The following is an 18,463-nucleotide window of genomic DNA, read 5'->3' on the forward strand; positions in this document are numbered from 1 at the left end:
CTCAGGTTGCGATATTTGCGGGAGAGAGAAGAATGAATTTATCTCTCCCGCGCGAAGCAAAGTTTCCTGAGCCCCCTCTTTCCTTCCGTGGGGCGGGGGGACCAGGGGGCAAAGCTCAGCCCGACCCCCCCGGCTCTCGGGGCGCTCCCGGGAGCCCAAACCGCCCCGAGCCGCCCCCTCGAGGGCCCTTTCCCGCTGTAACCGCCGGGGATCGGGAGCCGAGCCCGGGGGGTTCGGGGCTGCGGGCGGCCGGGAGGCGCTTTGGCTGCGGCCAGAGGCAGCGGGGGAGGCGCTGAGCCCAGCCCAGCTGAGCCGAGCCCAGCTGAGCCGAGCCGGGCGGGGCGGCGGGGGCGGGATCGGGGCGGCGGTACCGGCTCCGCGCCGCGCAGGTTCAAGAGCCGCGTGGGGCCGCGCCGGGAGCGGAGTGAGTTACGCTGTGCTGAGCTTAACTAAGCCGAGCCCAGCATGGCCCAGCCGCGCTGCCGCTCGGTGCTCATCACCGGCTGCAGCCGGGGCATTGGGCTGGGGCTGGTGCGGGGACTTGCGGCCGCCAGCGCCTCCCCGGACTTCGTCTTTGCGACCTGTCGGTACCCTGAGAAGGCGCAGGTAACGGGCCGCGGCGGCGGGGCTCCCCGGGCGGGGGTGCTGGCAGCCTGCGGGGAAACCGCGCACCCTCCAGAAAAGCTGCGCATCCTCCGCTCCGTGTGTGCCGGGACGCGCCGGTACCGGCGGGCTGCGCTGCCAGAGCTCTTGGGAGAGCAGCTTGGCTGGAGCTGCAGCCCGGAGAGCAGGTCCTGGCCTGGGGGGGTAACGGGAAGGGGAAGGAAAAGGCACTTATGGGAGTACAGGACAGGTCGGGCATCTCCGTGCCCAAAGAGCAGTGAGTGTCCGGGGTGGGATGGGAGCCGGGGCTGAGCCCACCCGGGGCGGGTGGATCGGATAGAGCCGGTGCTGGGAAAGTCTCTGGGGCTGAAGGTGAAATGAGCTCGGGATTTTGCGATTCGGGCGCTTCTGTGCGTTCCCAGGAGGAGCAGAGGCAGCTGCAGCATCTCAAGCCCCCACCAGCCGCTTCTTCCAGTCCCCAAGTTTCTTGCTGCATTTGCAGCTGGAGTTGTGCATGTCCCGGCCTTCTGCTGTTTCACATGGACCTTTGAACCTTTGGGGGACAAACTGACAATGAAGGCTCTTGATCTGCTCACTCTGTGGCCACCACCATCCCCTGGTGCATCTCTGGTCTGATCCCGACTCTCCCGGGTCGGGCAGATGCTGACGGGAGTGAACACGCAAGTATCACCCTTTTCCTTTCCTAGCAAAGCTCTGGGGCTGCAAGAATCCGAGATCCCAGCTCTGTGACTGTCTCAACCCCTTGTGTATTGCCATGGGTTTCTGTAGGAAATTACACCGAAAGCCCCATTTCTGCACCTCCTCTGTCTGAAGCACAGCACGGGGCTGCCTTGCGAAAGGCAAATTCCCTGGTGTGTGCAGAGGGAAACGGCTTCTGTGTCTGATCCCTCTTGGTGGATTTTGCTCTTTTCAGTGCAAACTGTGATCGCACCGTGCTACTGATAAATAAACTGTAGTAACTTTGTTTACTACGTAGTCACACCAAAAAGACTCTAAAAGCCAGTGCCGAGGCTACGGGACGAGGGTGATGGTTCAGAGCTGGTCAGAAAACATCTGCGGTCTGAGCACTCGCTTCTCCAGCCGAGACTTACAAAACTAAAGGAAAAGGTCTTAATTTTGTTTCTTGTTGTCAAAATAATCTCTCTAGCACAAAAGCGCATACAAAAGCGCATTTAGAATGTTTCTAAATGGAATGGATGAGTCCAGCAGGACTGAGCTGCGGTGCACAGAGCACCTTTCAGCCCCCCAGCCCCTCCTGCCCCACCTGAACAGGTATCCACTACCTTTCTGTTCGCTTTTAACTCCCCTTACACGTCCTGGCGTCTGTCCCAGATGTATTTCCTATTAGCGATTGCACAATGGTGCGGTGCAGGAAACAGCAGAGACATCTGACCTGGTGTGAGATAGAAATCTCCCCGCTGCCTTGTTTGTTCTAAAGCTGCTTTAGCCGGTGCTGAGGGAGCTTTTTCACCAATTAGCCCTCATGTTCATCAGTGATTTCTCATTATAATAGCCTTGGATCAGTTACATGGAGAAGAAGAACGGTTCCTTCAATAGGAAGAGCATCCTAGGAAACATTAGACGGATGTATCTTAACACAATTTGAGAGGCTTTTGCATGCCAGTGCTTAAAAATCCTGAGCAAAAAAGCTGGGAAACCTGCACAAGTAGATGAAATAGCCTTCAAAGAGTGGTGTCTCCTTTTTTGGGGGGGGGACAAAGTTTGTCCTTGGTGGACGCGGGTGGGTTTTTGTTCTTTGTAAGGACCTCCAGGCCACGTGCTGCGCGCTGGCAGGACATCAATGGAAACCTCTGCAGCCAGCTGAAAGCAGATCTCAAACAGATGCGTTTGGAAGCTCCACAAGGAAGAGAAATCTTTACAAAAGGCATTGCAGCAGTCTCCCCAGTATTATCTGCCCCGTCTGCAATGCAGAGCGTCGGCACAAAGCTCTCTGACATTCTGAGGTGCGTTTGCCACTCACTGTCTCGAAGTTTGGACCAATTTGGCAATGTTGCTGGAGTGCGGTATAGTAAGGAAAGGCAAAGCTTCCACGATTTTATTTTGTTTGATGTTTTTCCCCCTGAGAGAGAACTTTTTGCCTTCACTGACCTTGCAGTCAAATCTTGAAAGCCCCGAGTTCCTGCCCTCAGAGCCTGGCGCCGCAGCCGTGTCTTGGTGCACACGGAATGGGCTTTGCCCACCCAGGACCTGCTTGTTGCCCATGCAGACTGGGCTGTAAAGTCGAGCGACTTGTTCTTCCTCCACACGCCTGAACTCTCAGCGTTTGCTTTTCCCCTTGACAGTGATCCGAGCGATCTAATTTTGTTTCCTCCCGTTTTGCTTTGCGTGAGTGACCACCTGAAGAATCCTCCTTAAGACGAGTGCGCTGTCCTCCGCTTCCTCTGCTCGGTCCGAGGATGAACCTGGAGAACAGCAATTCTGGACGGTTCTCTTGAATTCTGCTCTCAGCTGGTTTGGTAGAGCAGCATTTCCATGGTGCAGAATGCAGTGAGGGTGGGGGAAAAGGATAGGGAGAGCTTAAATGAAAAGCCTTTTAAAAATAACCTTCCATTTTTTAGAGGAAAAGTGGCTAAATATGCTTAGCTACTGGCAAACGCAGCGCTCGTCTTGGGGACAACAGTCAGCAGCAATTCCCCAGTAGCTGGGAGTTATCCAGAGAGTCTCTGCTGCACGGATGACTTGCGTACGGTGGATTTCTCCAAACAGACAAGAGCCCCAAAGGACCTGAATTTAGGCAGAGGTTCTGGAGCAAAGCCTGGCTTTGCTTTCCCCCCCACAGCAAGCAGCAGCTCTCCCGTCCCTCGCTAACCCTGGGATGGTGCCCAACAGCTGCAGGCGTTTGCATGTGAGTCTGCGCTGGCACAAGTTGTAATGATTTGGGTTCTTGTGCCGAGCAGCTCCTAGGTGGCCTCCCCAGAACATTTGCCTAACAAATGGGCTTTTAGATCGCACGATAACGTGCAGCAGGGCCCGTGGGCCATCGAGATAACCGCTGCCCCTCCTGGAAAAGTACCGCATGAGACTCCTGAGCCACATTCGGGTCCTGATCTGCCTTTGCTTGGGCTGCTCCGGCACTGAGAGTGGAAGCAGCTACGGATCTCTCGCACAATAATCCTGCCGTCCCACCTTTGTGCTCCAGATGGACCAAACCACAGCACGGTTATGATCGGGCAGCCTGGATGGGCTCGAGGACCCATCTGTAATTGTCCTCCCTTCCTGCTTTTCTTTCTTGCTCTTTCTTCCCCATTAAAGGGAAAAAACTCCAACCCAAGGTCTAAGCCTGGCCCTAATGATGGTGTGGTAGAGCCCCTCTGAATTCCTGAGGTGTGGAAGGAAGAAATGGCATTCTGGGGAAGCTGAAGGGGTCCAAAGGGTCATGATGTGAATCTGCTCATGGTGCTTCCCATGCTGAGCTCGGCTCTGCTAGGCTGAGCTGCCAATGGGACCCAGGACAGGAGCATCTCTTGTTCCTCTTGTTCTCTCCCAGCCCATGTTCCCAGGTGAACAAGAAAGCGTTTGGTTCCTCTGCCAGGCTCTGGAAACCTTCCAGGGCTTAACGTGACACTGAATAGATACAGGCAAATCCGATCCATCCCTGGCTTTGTCCCCTCGGGATGATGTGAAAGGAGACCCGAGTACCTTTGCCTGACAAAGCTGCTCACAAACTACTTTAGTTTGGTTGGATTGCTTCCAACTGGCCCAGTGCGGCCAGGTCCTTTCCAAGAGCTGTAACCTAAGCCAATAATGCTTTCATAAAGAAAGTAAAGTAAATCTTGCTAAATGACGAAGACAACACAACGTTACTGGTTGAAATCTAGCAAAAAATATCCTGTGTACCGACGAATCTGCACCTGGAGCCTGGAGTGCTGGAGGATCTTGTTTAAATTGAAGTAGGCTGACTCCTTGTTAATCGTAATTAAAATCAGCAAGCAGGAAACAACAGATGCTAATCGGAGTTTAATTTTTTCTCGGAACCCCTTCGAGTTGATTCTCATGGGTAACTATTCGGGTGCAGAACAGTTCAGAGCTGCCGTGTCAAGCACCCCGTTAGGGGTTGTGCTGTGGGTTTTGTTTGCCGTGTCTGTTTTTAAATGGGCTCTCACAGTACGCTGACTCAAAATGGCTTAACTAAAGGTGGTTTAGTCTGGGATATGTTGGCTGTACCTATTGTCTTTAAATGAAAGTGCGTAAACTGACACTAAAACATAAGCTGCGCTCCGAACAGCAGCACCAGTGAGCTCCTTTGTTCATAGATCTGCGTTGGCATTATGGGCTGTACCAGCTCTTTTAGGCTGTGCTGGGGTCCTCCCTTCCCAGGGATTTAACCTGTTTTTCACCTATTAGTCCTGAGTGCGGTGTCCCTGGGTGCAGTGTTCCTGCACTACTGTGTTGGCATTAAAAAGTGAGCACAACTCTGCTGCAAAACCAACCAACCAACAACAAAAATGCTTGAAGACAACTTCGGTGTTGGGCTTTTTGTTTGTGGTGGGCTTTGCTTTGGTTTTGGTGCGGTTTTGTCTTGTTTTTAATGGAGGGGAGAGCGAGGCATTCAAGAATTGGAGAGATGACCACAGTGAGTTTATCCCTGAGATGGGGAGTCAATAACCAGTATATACATGCACTGCAGTGATATTTTCAGAGTTCTCTGTACATGGGAGGCTTATGATCTCTTGGATCAAAATCACCTGGGATGGGGGAAGAGGAGAAGCAGCAGATGTGGCTGGTGGGTTGAAATGGCTGTGCCTGATTGTGCTGCCATGAATCTGTCTCGGTTCTCCTCTCCGCATGTTCCTTCTAGTCACGGTGGGGAAAAGAATAGGCTTTTCTGCAAGTTTTGGGTATCCTAACTGGATTTTTCAGCTTATGTTGATATCAGGTGGAGTAACATTCTTGAAGACCAAAGCTAAGTTAGCTTTATGCCCAGGAGCTGCTTGTGAGGAACGTAAATCACTGAAGGAGGGGTCACTTGTTAACTAATTAACTAAATGGAAAAACCATTTAACTTTAAACCTGATTTGCATTCAGCAATTGTGATTTCATGCTGTGTATGTTCTGGAGAATGCTTAATGCTACAGTGTTCGGAGTTCTTAATTGGATGTATTACTTACTTCAGGAGCCTCGCAGCTGCCTTTCAGCCCAATTTAGTAGCTTGTTTCTGTCAGAGAATAAAGCAATCTGACTATAAATAAATGAACAAACCTCAAGAAGCGAGAGCACTTCTGGAGTTATTATCAAGGAAATGATGCTGTCAAACTCGAGTCCAGTGCACAGTCCAAAGCCATGTAATTATTGCAGACCTTGACATGGCAGAACTATTTCATGTCTGACCGTCAATAAACCAGATAGTGTGTTCTGGGCCTTTAATCTGTTCGAAACCCTCCCATTAATCCCTATCCAAAGGAAGGAATGTCTTCTATTTTCGTGCTTCTCACTCGTTCCTCTTCCTTCCCGCTCCCCTTAGCAGCCTTAATTGTGGTTGTAGATTGTCCTCAGTGGGATAACAAACTTTCTAAACAAGCCTGGAGAGAATCCTGCAGAGTATGAACCAAGATAAAAGATGTAATGCACTATAGCTGGACAGAGGACACGGAGTTCCGAAGCGTCTCCAAGTGGCAAAGAAATACTCTTTCAGAATCAGCCCTCCTGACCCCTGTTCCCAAAGGGCTCCTGAAGAAATGGGTTTGCTGGAGCTGGAATGTTTGTCCAGGGTCGCTCAGTCTCCTCAAGATGGCTGGGAGTCTGTAACCCATATGTTAGGTCTGGCCACAATTCCCGCTTGGCTTCACGGCACAGAAAGTGAGGTATTCCAGCTGGGACTTCCAACCCAATTCAGACACACTTTGTCCAGCACCACCACCAATAGAGTACACATTTTCTCCAAGTTATTCTTCTATGGAGAGGAAGTTAACAGTTCTGGAGGTGCAGATGTAATAGCCATGGAGATATGTATAGATATACATAACATAAATGATTTCTTCTTCCTAGGAGCTCCAGCAGCTTAGCAAGGAATACAGCAACATCAAGCTCCTCCAACTGGGTGAGTAAAGGGCTTACACAGAAGTTATGTTTGACCAAGGTAAGAAAACGATCACTCTCATCTTAAAATAACACTGGGAGAACATAATCTGTGTAAAGACTTTAGTGTGTTGTCATCTCTGTGTGCTGCCCCAGTGTCCCCACTCAGCACGTGTTGTGTAGGGACAGATGGCATTTGAACCACACCGTTCACTGTGGCTGTTCTTGGCTCCTCCGTGCAGATGTGGTCTGTGAAAACAGCATCAAGAAAGTGGTCAAGGAAGTGGAGGAAATTGTGGGAGACAAAGGTCTGAACTGCCTGATCAACAACGCTGGCATCAACGTCCTGGCGTCCTTGGAAGAAGTCACGGCGGAGACGATGCTCACCATTTATGAAACCAACACAGTTGCCCAGCTGATGGTCACCAAGGTAAGAACTGGGAGGAATGCGCTTAACCTATGGGACTATAGGAGACTTTTCCACCAGTGAGCTGGGCATGGAACCCAAGCGCTTGTCACCTTGGAACCACACAGATACAGGTCTGGTATCAAAGCTCTTCATAGCACAGAACCTGAGAGTCTGGCTTGCTTGAACGGGCCAACAGCCAGCTGGCCAAATTAAAACTAACCTTTGTTTTCGCAGGCGTTTCTACCCCTCCTGAGGAAGGCGGCCCAGCTGGGCACAGGAATGGGCTGCCACAGAGCTGCCATCATCAACATGTCCTCTCTTGCTGCCTCCATGCAGCTCGTCCAGGCAAACGAGATGTTCCTCAAGGTCTATCCCTACCGGATAGCCAAGGTTTGTAGGCTTCCCCGGGCTGTGCTCGCTGGGTGAGGGCAGAACGGGGACTTAGAGACCGATGTGAGCTGAAGATGATGCTCTGAGGTGTGCAGCACCTCCTGGGCCGCACCGACACAGGAACCGTTGTTGTTCTTCACGTGGGTGGAAATGGGACCTGTGAAAACTGTACATCTGGAGCATCTTAAGAACAAATGCTCCATTGCTTCTTTGATATAGATCCGTTTTGGAGGGATTTGGCATCAAGGCAAGACCTGATGCCACCCAGTTTGTGTGCTATTAGCTGTGTTCTGCTCCAGTCTGAGCAAGACAGCAGGCATGGAACACAATCAGAGGTGTGCTGACCTCTACGTGGCAATGCCAGTTAGTGAGAGGTGGTTTTAGTTTCGTTACATCCAGAGAATGAGTTTGTACAAATAGTCAAGATTAGAGATACAGTTTCTCCTACACCGCCTACTCATAAGCTGTTAATGTGCTTGTTTTCCCTGTTCAGAAGTAAAAAACTAGACGTTTGTGTAGTGATCATCGCAGAAAAACAGAGTCTTTATGTCAATATCCTTCCCCCCACCTTTTCTTGGGAGTTTCAAATGCTACTTTACCTTCCATCATAACTTAGTTTCATCTTTGGGCAGCGAGCTTACGACAATAGAGCTTTCGCAATGCTTCTCTGAACAGATATCTCTGAGGATGAAGCCCCCTTAAGTTTGGATGAGTTACTGTGATGCTTTTGCTGCCCCTTCACGTGTCAGGAGACAGCACGGTGGAAAGGAGGTGCCGATCAGCTTAATGCCTTGCTCAAAGTTTGTAGACCCAGCACACTAACAGATGGTTTCCGCTCTTGCAGACCGCGCTGAACATGATCACCCGGTGTCTTGCTGCAGACTTGAAATCGGATGGAATTCTCTGTATTTCTTTGCATCCAGGGTGGCTTCAGACAGACATGGGCGGAAACATGGTGAGCGACATCTCTCTGAAAACACAGAATTATGTCTCCCTTGTTGTCCCAACCCTTGAGCAAGAACCCGCTGCACAGAACACGCTTCCACGTGCTGCAGAGGCACGAAAATGCATCCCACCTGATCCTAATTGCTCCTTAAATGTACTTTATTTCTTCTGTAGGGCGTTCCCACTAATAATCTAAGCTTGCTTTGCCCCAGGCTCCCATGCAGGTGCAAGAGGCTATTCCGGGTATTCTCTCCGTTCTGGACCGTCTTGGTGAAAAAGAAAATGGTTCCTTCTTGGACTGGCAAGGGGAGACTCTGCCATGGTAGAAGCGCAGAGTTTGCTACAGAGACAACGTGTCCGTCACTATTTAACTTGTACCACTAATGTCTGTGTCTCCAGGGTTTTATTCTACACTAGTTGCAATAGCCAGTCTGATAGCCAGCCTCCATCCAGGGGTATTTGGAAAGCGAGGTGGCTGACTCTTTTATTTGGTATCATTACTGCTCTGTTCCAATGCTTCCTGCAAATACTGCTGTGCTTGTAGTGATGGGTGTCTCCTGGACCCGTCTAAAATAGATTAAAAAGTGCAAGTTAAATCCAGGGAATAGCTCCTCCTCACTTCCAAAGCCAAAGTGGGGGGTCAGGTCATTTCCTTCTGCCTCAGAGTAAGGTCCATGTCCAGTGTGGTCATCCTGCTGGAGACACGTTCATGGAAAAGGTCCTTTGGTTTCCTTCAGCCCTGACTGAGCCGAGGCTGAAACTGCCCAGGTCTAAACGAGGTGGATTAGGTACTTTTGTAAGAAAGGCCCCGGTAACCGTGGCGTGTCCCCAGGCTGGCAGCACACACCGGGCACCGGCCTTGTTGCCAGTGGGTGACTAACATCCAAATAGCGGGGTGAGCATGTTGTTTTGTAAATAAACCTCTAAGTGTCTTCAATAAAATCTTGTTTAAACAAATAGTCTGTTTACTAAACTACTTCAGTTAATTTCCATGTTTGTAGGTTTCTCTTCCCTGACCAGAGAATTGTGCTTTGCAGGAAAAACCCTCTTAACCACAGCTGGCTGGGTTGAACATGGTGGGGTGTACCCAAAACTGGGGCAGCCCCTTGCCCTGGCCTGAAATACCAAAAGCAGCTGGTGAAAGAGATCTCAGTGTTCTGGCTGAGGTAGGGATAAAAGCAAAAAACCACAATAGCTCTTTGAAGTGTGGGATTGGTTTCACCACCGCTCCCTCATGGCAGCTGAGTAGGCACTTTCATGCAGTGCCAAGGCGGTGGGTTCCTGTACCCAGGGAGACGAGACAAACAGCCAGGTAGGTGGAACAGACAGACACAGGTGTGGCTGTTCCTGGACAGCAGCCACCACGGGACCTGCCCTCTGCTCAGGGTGTGTGAGGGAGAGGTGTCTGCTTTCTGTGATTCCCCACATCGCCAGGGATATAAACTGCTCAACAAGCCACGCTTCTGCGCTCAGGCCTGGTTTTAAGGGCGTCCCTGATGTGACTGAGCAGGTGAACGAGACGCAGCGATTTCCCGCAGCTGCAAGATGTTGAGCTGCCATCAGTGTGGCCAGTAAGGGGACAGCTCCGTTTGAACTGTTTAGTGTGACCTGAACATCAGGGGCTGTTGCGACAGGACAAGGGGTGGTGCTTTTAAACTAAAAGAGGGGACATTCGGACGTCGGGAGGAAATGTTTTATACGGGGGCTGGTGAGACACTGGCCCAGGTTGCCCGGAGCTGCGCCTTCACAGAGCCGGCGGGCGCCGCTGGGGGGCGCTGCCATGTGCGCGCTGCCCGGCGGCCGCCGGAAGCGGAAGTGGCGGGGCGGAGGCGGGAGGGGATGGTGAGCGATGGCGGCTGCGGGGCTGAGGGAAGGAAGGGAAGTAAAGGTCGGGGCGCGGAGCTCCCGCGGGGCTCTGCCTCGGGAGAGGGGCGGTGGAGCGGCCGGGCTGTGGGAGGGAGCTGCTCGTAGAGCGCCGGGCTGCGGTGCGGCCCGCCCCGCCTCGGTAGCGGCCCCTCGCTAGGCCGCTGTTCCTCAGGATTGGTTGCTGTGGAAGCAACTGAGCTGTGCAGGAGTGTGCCGGTGGGGCTCGGGCGGAATTCACCTTAGTTTTAGACTTGGAACAGCAGAAGGTTTATTAATCAGCTTCACAGCAACCTTAGCAGCGCTTTGGGCCGGGCCCCTGCAGTGAAGTCCCGCAGCGCGCTGGTAAAACGAGGAGGGTGCTTAGTGTGTCCCAGCCCAGCTCTGGGGGATTTGGAGTTAAATTTGGAAGATTTTTTTTAAACAACATGTTTGCCTCATTGAATAAATGTTCTTCTTATAACAGTCATTACTGGTGCTGACGGTGAACAAGGGGAATCAATATGTTAATATCGCAGCTGACTTCCCAGTTACTGAGGGCTTCACGAGTTGCAGGTAAACAGATGTTGTATATCCCGGTTTTATTTTATTTTAGTTTTTCCTGGGGTAATTAGGCTTCCATAAATTTATTTTCCAGTATCTAGTGCAAGAGTGGTGAGGCTGTTGTTGGTTCAGTGGTTGTCAAATGTTATTATGTCTCTAATCTATTTGGTCACTATCTTGTAGCTGAGTTTTGACCTCTTTTAAGCTTGTGAGGAGATTCCTTAGCAGCAGGAAGGCTTTATGTAATGAACAGTTCCTAGCTATTCCAGATTTTACTCACACGGTTTACACAGTAGAGTGTTGTATAAGGTAATCTTAGCAGATGGTTTTACAACAATGTAATTAAATTCAAATTTAAAAATATTTGCTTTTGCGATGGGAATACAATTCTTGTAAACAGCTTCTTTTATTAGATGATTCTGGCCACGGTTGCCTGGTGCTTTGAGAGCTGGGCAGAGCTTTTCTTAAGAGACTCTTTGAAATTTCTGCCTCTGAAGTGAAGTTCTTTTCCTCTCCAAGGCCATTTGTTGCCAAGGGCAGCGTCTTCCTTTCCTTGCTGTCATTCCACATCTGCGCACTACAGCACGCAGCCGTCTAACAAGAGCGGAGCCCAACCTCAGCGGCGATATGCGCTGGACCCTGAACTGGAGGAGATGCTGATCCCCAGAAAACTTTCCATCAGCCCCTTGGAAAGCTGGCTGACCGTGCGGTACTCCCTGCCCAAAGCAGAAATCCCAAATGCTCAGGAAGAAGGAGGTTATGAACCTGTCCAGCGATATGACTGTCCCCCATCTGACGAGGGAGCTGGCGTGGAGGAAGGAGAGGGGACACTTAGCAACAAAGTTCAATGTAAGAACGTTTTGAAGATTCGCAGGAGGAAAATGAATCGGCACAAGTACAAGAAGCTGCTCAAGCGAAGGAAGTTTGTGCGTAGGAGGATAAAGGAAGGTCGCAAGAAGAAACGTCAGGTGAGTTCAGGGCAGAGAGAACTTTATGACATAAATGCGCCCCCTTCTCAAACTGGTTTCTGTGCTGGTGTTGGGTGATGTTTTCAGGTGGAATTGATTTGGGGAAAACTTGCAGCAGCTCAGGGACCCTTAAGGAGTTCAGTATTTACTGGTGCAGTAGCTTGTTCTGTTTTGTGTTTGACCTGTATGTTTTGAGAAGTAATTTAGGATATTTCTGTGGTTGTAAACATATATGTGTGGTAGTTACTGGGCATAATTTTTCTTGCATGACAGTAACTTATATGGGTGATGGAGAAGAATGTTAGTGTTTGCGTGAAAGATTAATTCATATATCTGAGTTATATCAGGGAAATTAATTTCTTTCCTGTCTTGTCAGCATCCTCAGGTGCTTCCTATTGTTTTTTATATCTATGTCTATATATCTTATACCTGGATGCTTGTTGGGACACATAGACCATGTCTGAATACTTGAGTGTTGCTTCTGAGCTATGTTATTATTTTTTCTTTTTATTTTTTCTTTTTTTTTTTTTTCTGTTTTAGATAAAATTTGAGAAAGATTTGGAGCGCATCTGGAAAAGAGCTGGTTTGAAAAATCCTCCTGCGGGATGGCAAACACCCAAGATATTTCTGAAAAGTTCAAAGCGATAAAAACACTTGTAATAAAGTTCTAACCTGTAGTTGTAATTAAAAAATATTTAAGTATGTGGCTTGCTTTTAACCTTTTTCTGAGTGTGATGGAATTAGTAGGAGGAAACTTTGAATCTTGGTGAACAGTTTTCCAAGGGCAGACCTGAGAGCAAGATGCTTTTCTTTCCCTTTTGTAGGTTCTGTGAGTGCGGCTCTGCTCGTTGTGTCAGTAGATGGCACTAAATTCAAAGCCTCTGAAACTCCTTGGCCATTCGTGTTAAAGTGAGCTGGATCTTTTTGTCAGTATTTTAAGGAAAGGACACACACCTGCATTTAAACATCCGTTAATCTTGCTAGTGAATGGTTGGCATTCTGAGAACTGTGGTGAAGTCGTGTAGGAATGTATGGTTGACGCATTTTATAGGTCTCTTTTCCAGACTGTGTGTTAACAGTAGGCAACTTTGATTAAAAAAAGTTACAAAGATCTTTCATGTTTTAAATAGGCTGCAGTTGCTTTTAACCAAGACCAGCAGGACTCTTTCATTCAGCCTCTTGCCAGGATTTCAGCGAAGGGGAGGATGTCTGGCATGAGCCTTAGAAACTCACCAAGCAGAAGATTTGAGTGTTGATTCTGGCTCACAGGTTTGTTAAATATGCAGAGTGCATGTAGGTGTTTCTAAATTATCAATACAAGTTCCCTGCATGAAGATGCAGAGGTGAAAGGCTGAGAGGATTAACACCTTCAATATCAGGTCCATGCTTTTTTTTCCATTTATTTTGGGATAGTAACTAGAACAGAGAATTATGGAGGTGGTGGGAATTATAGGGCATAATCCTTCAGTACCTTGGGACGTTCCAGTACAAGTGAACCCTCGTACCATGGCAATGATGGTGTTATATTAGGTACTTGTGTGGACAATTGCAAGTCTCCACGAAGTAGATTATTACATGCTAGGCTCTATAAGTGCTAGTCCAGAGTGTAAGTCTGCCAAGAGTAGTCATTGCTTTTACATTTATTAGACATAATTACACAACCGTGTATAGAAGTCTAGAACTAATTTGCAAAAGTGTCTGGAATCCATTCATGGTGGTTCCTGCTGGTCTTAGTCATATAAATGCTGTAGTCCTTTTTGCTGAAGAACCTCAGAGCTTGTCTCAGGATTTGCATCTTCTTTGTGGCAGATACTGCAGAGACTCTCTGTCTTCCCTGGGACTAATCAGATAATAGATACAGGGTTGTAGCAACTTGCTTGAGCTCTCGACCACAGGATGAGATTTTAAACTCGCTTTGCTAAACAGAGAGGATCAGACAGAAGAAAGCTGCACCTGTTCTGTAGGGGGAGCACGAGTACGTAATACACTGTTCACAAAACCTTATTATGGGTTGCTGTTCCTCTCCAAAATACCAGTGTACTCATATACTTGATAAATGTATGTGTGCAGGTGCATATGTAGCTGTGGAACCAAAAAAATGAAGTCTGCAAGCAGGAAAGGTTTGACTTTTTTATGGCTCTCAGAACATATAAGACTTGGAGACTTCTCCATCTCATTATTCTGCCGTTCTGAGAGGAAATGGTTGACAGTCAGTAGGAGGTTGCTAGATGAATTTGCGTACTTTTTATTATATTCTTTTTTAACATCAGAGAGAGAGGGCAGGGGTGATGCCTTCTTTGCTGCAGAAAGATTTCTCTGCATACCTGGAAACTCAGGTTGTTTTATGTCTGTATTATGGGAACTGTTCTTTCTTCCATCAATAAACTCAAGTAGGAGAAGTTTGTTAGGCCAGGGCAGGGAGCGTTTACAAGCATCTGGTACAAAACACCTTTCAGGGGGTTAATAGGACCTTGTTCCTTCTGTTACCCGACTACCATTGCCCGATAATTCCTGAGCAGAAACACTGTGTGACTTTACTCTGGTGAGCTAATACCAATATTAAATAGGACACTTTTGTATTAAAAACAGTCCAAATGTTACCTGGGGTAGGTTGGTGTATGTACATTGGCTTCAGTAGCTCTGACTCGGTCCTTCTCAAACTCTGGAGCCAGCTCTCCTTCAGTGGGTGTGGACCTTCGGCCCTGTATTCCAAAGTTAACAAACCATGTTTGTTTGCACTCGCTGAAAATCAGCTGAAGTGATCTTACTGCTCTTGCAAACAGCACCTGTGGATAACTAAAATTACATCTTTTCTTTTGACCATTCATGCTGTTCTGCTGTTGGCATTTCTGTCCTGACTGTGAAAACATCCTGGTTTGGGTTCACTTGGGCTGAGCCCAGTCGGTTACTCTCCAAAAATAACAGCGCTCTGCTTAACCTGGAGCGTTGCATTTGCAGAACTGAAATGGTTTTGAAGAGTGGGTTTTGCTTTGATTTTTTTAATAATAAAAATCAGTAACTGTAGCTCTTGTAGCCATCTGAGGCAGCTTTAAGCAAACAGTGTGCTGCTTTCCTGTGGAGGTTTCCATGCTTGCCTTCCCCTATAAGATGGAGGAAGAAAACTGAAACAAGGAGCTCTGTGAGTCAGAGAGCTTAAGACTTATACATCTTATATATCACTCCTGTGTCAATGCCCTGAAATAAGACTGAATATTTTAGTCTTGCTCACTGCATGGGCACTAATAGATTTTTTTGTTAATGTTACAGAACTTGTAAGAACTATAAAGCTATGAGACTTGTCCCTTACTCTCAAATGTAGGTGAAATTGGCTGTTGTGTTTCAAAATAACAGGAAGAAGGAGGAGGTTGAATGGACAGTGGGATCATATAACTGCTTGTGCCTTGTCTCCTTAGGAAATGTGGCTAAAACTTTGTTTCAAGTAGAAAAATAATGAGAAATATTGGTCAAAAAAGAGTTTTTTCACTTGTTCCGTAAACAAGATGTGGTGCTGATGAGGGAGGGAGTTTCATTGCCTTTGGTATGTCCAGGTCTGGAGAAGATGCTCCCGGAGCCTCCCAGCAGCTTCAAGCACCTCAGAGCCCCAACACCACTCGCAAAGTGATGGGTGTTAAGACAAGGGTGTGGAGTCCTGAGCAAGGAATCAACACAGGAGGTAAAAAACTAACATCTTGGAGTTTGTCAGGTTTATTTTAAGGGAATTAACATTTTGTGGCTGAACTTTATCACAAGCCTGTGAGGAACTGGTTAAACTTGAAGAATAAGCACTCATAGAAGAAGGTGCCAAAGGAATAAAAAGAAACAGTAGAAGAGTCTCCAGCAGTTCTGGTCAGCAGTGTGACTATGTGTGAACAGCACCGCGTTACTCACCAGCTCCGGTCCCTGGTGCTTTTGAGTCAGAGCCGTTTCCTCTATGGACAAAAGGTTTTCGCTGCTGTCAGCACCGAGTTCGTGGTGGAAGAGCCAGCGGGAGTCTGTCCAGAAGCAGAATCAGCAGGTACATCCTGAAGGCAGAATCTGTGACCGATCACCCAGGCTTTGCCAGCCTTGATTTGGCTTCTCTGACCATCCATCTTGTTCCAGTTACAGACCAGAAGATGCTGCTGTGTATATTTTCTGTCACTTTCTCTAGGTCTGGCTGGGCATCCTCCAGAGAACCCTCAGTGTCTCATTTTACGCTCTTTGTGATGTGGGAGTGTGGCCCGTATTATTATTGGCATCCTGCCATCTGGGAGAACTTCTGCTGTAGGCCCAGCGGAAGGTAGGACAGCTGAATGTGTCCTACTTTCTGCTAACATCATCCGTCCCCTGGGGAAGGGAAGAGGGTTGTAGCCCTCGGAAAGACAGGAAAAGCTTTTTCTCACAAGTAATTGATGCAAAAACCTGCGACTGTGAAAAGAAACTGAGCGGAAGATAACAATCTTGATATCTGTGCCTTGGGTGCAACACCTTCTTGAGTGATTTCTAATTATGAAATAGAGCTGGGGAGAGGAAAGCAGAGCAAATAGAAATACACGTGTGTAGCTTTCAGTATAGGGACAGCTGGTTCTGGAGGAGGGTTGCCAAGCTAAAGCAATTTGGACGTTTCTACATGGAATGATGGAGGAATGCGTGTTACTGCGCTTGGTGTCATGGGGCTGCTCCCCACCTCGGACTGGGAACTCTAAACAAGCTTTACTGTTTTCTGTTGGGTTTGGGGTCTTTTTTCCCCTTTTTGAGATGGTTTGTTACCTGAGCATCCCCAGGCTTGAGGGGGTTGACAGGTTGTGTGTCTCTACAGGCTTGTGCTGTTCTGCACAAATTCTGAGGGATTTCTAAAGGAGGCAAAGCAAGCAGCACCCTGTTTTCTTTAGCTCAAGTTATGGTTGCTGGAGTCCTCTTGGACTGTTCTAAAGCAAACACACAGTTTGCATAGACTACCCTCAAAATTTGGCCAGGTTCCCCGTTTGTGTGTCTAAATTTGGCAGTGGGATTGTACAGCATTCTGGAAAGCAACCTCCTTTCAGCCAAAATAGCTTTATTTTTAATGAAATGGCCTGCAAGCCTGAGGTAAATAACAAAACTCTCGGGGAGGCACGCTTGGAGCACCCTCTGCAGAGCCAACCTGTTCATTTTCCCACTCTTTCCCAGTCATTTCTGATCTCAAGATGCTGTGCCTGGAATCCCACTGCTTAATTATTTTAGGCGGGTGCAACGGACGGGGTGCAATTAGTGTGAGGAGTGGAGTTGCCCTTCAAAAACTCATGGTACCCAAGCACTGTTCCCATGGACAGAGAGACCCAAAGCTGTGGTTTGAGGCACATGCTGACGGTCAGAAAGGGGATGCAGAATGGCATCTCTCAGCTAAATGTGTCTGCTCCCTGAGTACTCCCAGAATTGTAGGTTCTTCACAGAAATAAACAGCGCTGTGTGCTTGTGGCTTAAGCTTTGCCCATGTTGGAGAAACCTTAGTGCTGCCTGGAGAACTGCTCTGGGAAAGGCTCCTTTTAGTCCTCTGCACCCCGTCAGTGCTGTTCCTGGGTGATTGCTGCTTTTAATAGTTTTCTGGCGTGGAAGCTTAGCAGGTTCCTTGTGAGAAAGACAAAGAGAAATAGGGAGAAATGCGACCCAGGTTGGCCTGTCTGGTGTCTCTTTTTTTTCTGGAATCCAGAAAGCGGGTGAGTAAAGCCAGGTGGAATGTCACAGTTCTGAGCTGCTGCTTTCTCTCGCATTTTTTAAGGCAAACACACTGGCTGAGTAGACGTTCAAAGGGGTGATTCGATCCCTCAATCATTTCCTCGTGAATCCCGGTGCCGTGTACCAGCTGCCAAATTGGAGCAGTACAAGGTGTCTGTTCCCTTGCGGGCTGCTCGAGGGGCCTGAGCGTGGGTTTGGAAGAGTGAAGATGTTACAGAACCGTGGCTCCCGCGGGAGTGACTCAGTCCCTGTCACGGGCTGGATGCCTCCTCGGTATTCAGAGGTGATTTTCAGGGATCATTCGTCTGTATAAATTAGGAAGTTTTGGGGACACTTGGTGCAAGTGGCAGCTTGTCAGGAGCCCTGAAAAAACGTCCCAGCAGCACACGTTCCTCTAGGGCTCACGGCAGCAGCCAGCGACCATTAACACTTGCATATACGTGCAGAGAGGCAGCTCCTGAAGTGATGATTGATGGAAACTCCAATTCAGATTTGCATGTTTTTCCATCCTCTCAGGAACTTCGTGCTTCATGTTGTGATTTTGAGCTCTTACCTGCATTTTTTATTTATTTTGTGTTTAAATTCTCTGTGTTAAAGACGCTATCAGAATAGAGCAGGAGATAAATACTTAGTATTTTAAACAGAATACAATTTTAAAGGTATAATTTCAGCGTAATCTCCTGAAAAGAAGCTGCAGGTAGTAACAACTCTTCTTTGGTCTAGAGAATCAGAATACTGGAAATTCTGGGATGTGAGGGATGAAAAAGGCCATTGTAAAGTTAGAAATAAACAGGACCTTGCAAACATGGGTGAGGGAGCAGAGGAAAACGTAATGTGTTTATATGTGGTCTATTTTTAAGACACTTTAATTGAAACAATCATGGCAAACTACTTGATATTGAATCTTCTTTTTTCCCATTTCTCATTTGTCTGATCAGGTTTTTTAGGGTGAGGACTTTGGTTCCGCACGTACCTTCTCTGTCACAAAGGG

The 18,463-nt window shown here is 48.2% G+C and overlaps 2 protein-coding genes across 4 annotated transcripts; both read left to right on the top strand.

The window, feature by feature from the left end:
• Nucleotides 1-373: 373 nt before the first annotated feature.
• Nucleotides 374-9,361, top strand: LOC136111198 (C-signal-like). Its single transcript, XM_065855183.2, has 6 exons — nt 374-606; nt 6,631-6,682; nt 6,903-7,090; nt 7,304-7,459; nt 8,304-8,414; nt 8,617-9,361. Exons 1-6 carry the CDS (start codon nt 466-468, stop codon nt 8,728-8,730), a joined length of 762 nt encoding a protein of 253 aa, XP_065711255.1. The 5' UTR covers nt 374-465; the 3' UTR covers nt 8,731-9,361.
• An 865-nt stretch (nt 9,362-10,226) lies between these two features.
• On the top strand, nt 10,227-12,480 carry AURKAIP1 (aurora kinase A interacting protein 1). Of its 3 annotated transcripts, none has more exons than XM_065855163.2 (4): nt 10,227-10,246; nt 10,734-10,822; nt 11,330-11,778; nt 12,319-12,480. In XM_065855163.2, the coding sequence occupies exons 2-4, from the start codon at nt 10,771-10,773 to the stop codon at nt 12,424-12,426; spliced, it is 609 nt and encodes a 202-aa protein (XP_065711235.1). In that variant the 5' UTR covers nt 10,227-10,246; nt 10,734-10,770; the 3' UTR covers nt 12,427-12,480. The 3 variants fall into 3 exon arrangements, with proteins under 3 accessions (XP_065711235.1, XP_065711234.1, XP_065711236.1); XM_065855162.2 differs by lacking the exon at nt 10,227-10,246 and adding an exon at nt 10,255-10,280 and having other exon boundaries at nt 10,732-10,822; XM_065855164.2 differs by lacking the exon at nt 10,227-10,246 and adding an exon at nt 10,259-10,292.
• Nucleotides 12,481-18,463: the final 5,983 nt, after the last annotated feature.

The sequence above is a fragment of the Patagioenas fasciata genome, chromosome 23 (assembly GCF_037038585.1).
Source record: "Patagioenas fasciata isolate bPatFas1 chromosome 23, bPatFas1.hap1, whole genome shotgun sequence".
NCBI lineage: Eukaryota > Metazoa > Chordata > Aves > Columbiformes > Columbidae > Patagioenas > Patagioenas fasciata.